Source organism: Aquila chrysaetos, chromosome 21 (assembly GCF_900496995.4).
Source record: "Aquila chrysaetos chrysaetos chromosome 21, bAquChr1.4, whole genome shotgun sequence".
Lineage (NCBI taxonomy): Eukaryota > Metazoa > Chordata > Aves > Accipitriformes > Accipitridae > Aquila > Aquila chrysaetos.
Window position 1 is genome coordinate 23,619,523 of NC_044024.1, and position 3,116 is coordinate 23,622,638.

General features: G+C 62.3%; 1 protein-coding gene across 1 annotated transcript; it reads right to left on the reverse strand.

Annotated features, from left to right (window-relative positions):
• Positions 1 to 637: 637 nt before the first annotated feature.
• Positions 638 to 2,627, reverse strand: LOC115333920 (brain-specific homeobox/POU domain protein 3). The gene is made up of 2 exons (XM_029997511.1): positions 2,408 to 2,627; positions 638 to 1,781 (listed from the first exon to the last, which is right to left on the reverse strand). The coding sequence occupies exons 1-2, from the start codon at positions 2,621 to 2,623 to the stop codon at positions 876 to 878; spliced, it is 1,122 nt and encodes a 373-aa protein (XP_029853371.1). The 5' UTR covers positions 2,624 to 2,627; the 3' UTR covers positions 638 to 875.
• Positions 2,628 to 3,116: the final 489 nt, after the last annotated feature.

Below are 3,116 nucleotides of genomic sequence, written 5' to 3' on the forward strand. Positions count from 1 at the left end.
GATATCGAACAGTTTGAGTGAAACCAAAGCAAAATAAATCTCCATTTTTCCCCGAACAAACGGTGACTCCAGGGACGTGCCAATTTTTTTTTTCTTTCTTTCTTTTATTCTTTTCTCTTTTTTTTTAATCCTTTTTTTTTTTTCCTGTTTTTGTAATTTAGCCGATGAGGTAGAAACAGAAACGTTATTGCAAAAATGCGATGGGTTTGCTGGGGGACAGGGGAGAGCGAACAAAACCATGCAAGTGCGTGTGTGTGCGTGTGTGTGCATGGGGACCCTGGCAGCGAGCGCGGGGAGCACGGGCCGGCACCTCCATATTTACAGCCGTCCAGGGCGGCTTCGAGCTCGTTTTCTTTCTTATTTGTTTCTTTTTTTTTTTTTTTTTTCCTTTTTAAAATTTTTTAGAAGAGGAGGACTGGGCACCACGGCCCCCACCTGCCCGGCCGAGCCAGGAAGGGGCAAGGGGGGGCTACAACAAAGACCCGTCGGGCTCTCGCTGCTGCTGCCCTGACTCTGGGCACCCCAAAACTCCCCCCTAGGCCTTTCATTTTGTCTTTTCTTTTTTCTCCATCTTTTTTTCCAGTTTTATCTACAAAAGCAGTCTGTATCAGTCATAACAGCACAGCCACTTCGCCCGGGGGTGAGGAGCAGGCACCAAACTGTTCACTTCGCTTTGGGCGGGTTTCCCTTTTTTAGGTTTATTTTTCCTTTTTTTTTCCCCCAATTTTTTTTTTTAAACAAACAAAAAAAAAAAGCCAACAACCCCAAACCCTGCCCGTTTTGGAGGGGCTGGGGGCCAGGACCACAGTGGGCTGGTTGCAGGGCGGGGGGGGGGGAGGCAGGCACTCCCCACCACTGCCCTCCCAACCCCTTCTTCAGTAGGTGGCAGAAAATTTCATCCTTTTCTGCTTCTGTCTCTGATTGCAAAACCAGACCCGCACCACGTTCTTCTTCAAGTCTAACTTCTCGGCGATGGCGGCGATTTTCTCTGAGGAGGGCCGCGGCTGCACGGCGAAATAGGCCTCCAGCGACCGCTTTTCGGGGGCAGCGATGGAGGTACGCTTGCGTTTCTTGTCACCCCCCGTGTAGATCTCAGGTTTGGTCATTTTCTCCCTCTGGGCCCGCTCGGCCTCCTCCAGCCACGCTTCTAGGATGGGCTTGAGGGCCACCATGTTGTTGTGGGACAAGGTGAGGGACTCAAACCTGCAGATTGTGCTTTGGCTAAGGCAGCCCACCCCCGGGATCTTCAGGTTGGCCAACGCGGAGCCCACGTCCGCCTGGGTCACCCCCAGCTTGATCCTCCGCTGCTTGAACCGCTCGGCGAAGGACTCCAGCTCCCGGGGGTCCGTCTCCGTCTCGGGGCCGGAGATGACGGCGTGGGAAGCGAGGCCGTGGGGGTGGGACATGTTCATAGGTTGGGAGTGGTGGGCCATGTGGTTGATGGCCGACATGTGGGAGTGAGGGTGCGAAGGTGTGGAGCCCACGTCCGGGCCCGGCACCCCCCCGAGGGGGAGGGCAGAGTTGAGGTGGTCCAGGAGCTCGCCGTCCAGGCCCTGGGAGGGCTGGTGGTGGTGGTGGTGGGGATGGTGCGTGGTCAGCACGGACGGGTGGTGCAGGTGGACGGACGACGAGGTAGGAGTACAGGACACGCTGCTCATGGTGTGGTAGGTGGCATCCGGCTTGAAGGGGTGGGTTTTCTGCGATACTATATCCACAGCGGCCAGAGCCTCAGCACCCCGCAGCAAGGTCTCGTCAAAGCCCGCAAAAATGTTACCCTGGATCTGGATTTGGGGGGGGGGGGGGCGGGATAAAAGTGGGAGCAAAAACAAACCGAAAGAGCAGGAGAGGATTAAAAGGAAAGCAGCGTTATGGAGATCCCACTCTGCCCCTGGGACAGGTAAGATGAACTGAGTTCAACTCCCCCCCCCCCAAATAAAAGGGCCAGGAGCAGGGTGCTGGACCCCGGGCACCCACCCTTCCCTCTGGGGCGACTTCCCCAAAAAAGAGAGCAGCCGCAGAGAGGGGGGGAAGCCGGTGGGCGTCCCGCAGAGCCTCTGCTCTACCGGCTGGCACGGCCGAGTTGGGCAAGACGGCTGCTCTCTGCCAGCCCGGGACGGACCTGCCAGCTCTTCCCCCGGCTCCCCCAGCCCCTTTCCCCGCTCCGAGCACCCTCGGCGGCAGGGACAGCCCCCAACCCACCGGACCAACCGCCCTGGAGGAGAGAGGGGGACACCACCCCCTCCCCAAAACCCTAAACGAAACCCAAACCCAGACGGAACCCGCCGGCTGCCGAAGTGAGTCGGGGAGGGCGGAAGGCAGCGCGGTCCGGGAGGGTGCGGACCCCCCAAAACCCACCCGGGGGAAGGGGTGGGTGGGAAAAGCGGAGCCCCGCCGAGGTGCGGCTTACCTGGGGGGCGGGCAGGCAGGCTCTGCGGATGGCTTCGGAGCTGGTGTGCAGGTGGGGGTACTTGGGTTCGTGCAGGATGGGGTGCATGCTGAACGCCTGCTTGCTGTTCATGGACATCATGGTGGGAGAGGAGCGGGGCAGGGGCAGGGGCGCTCCGGGCAGCCCGGCTCCGGGGGCGCGGTATTGTCTGGCTCCGCCGCCCGGCATCAATGGCATTATAGCCCGGCCCCCCCCCCCCCCCGCCCGCTTATTGGACGGCTCTCGGGAGGCACCTCCCACCGCCCGCCCCCCGGGCAGTGAGCTCACCCCCCCCCCCCCTCCGGTTGTACACCCCCCCCAAAATCGGGACTCACCCCCCCCCCCCCCGCCCCGGCACCGCGCAGCCCCGGGCGTCCTCACCGGTGCGCCGCGCTCCCCGTGCCCCCCCTCATGGCGGGGATGGGAGAAGGGGATGGGGGGGGTCCCTCCGGGCTCCCTCCAGCCCCGCACCGGCGGCGGGGGGAGGCGAGCGGGGCCGGACCGGTGCTGCGGGAGCCGGGACCCGCTCCTGCCCCGGGACGGCCGCCGTCGAGCAGCCCCGGGGCCCGGCCCGGTACGGTACGGCCCCGGCTGCATCCTCCTGGCCGGCTCTGCCGAACCCCTGCCTGACATCTGCCCGGCTCCTGCCCGGCTCCTGCCCAGCCCTACCCGATCCCTGCCCGGCCCCTGC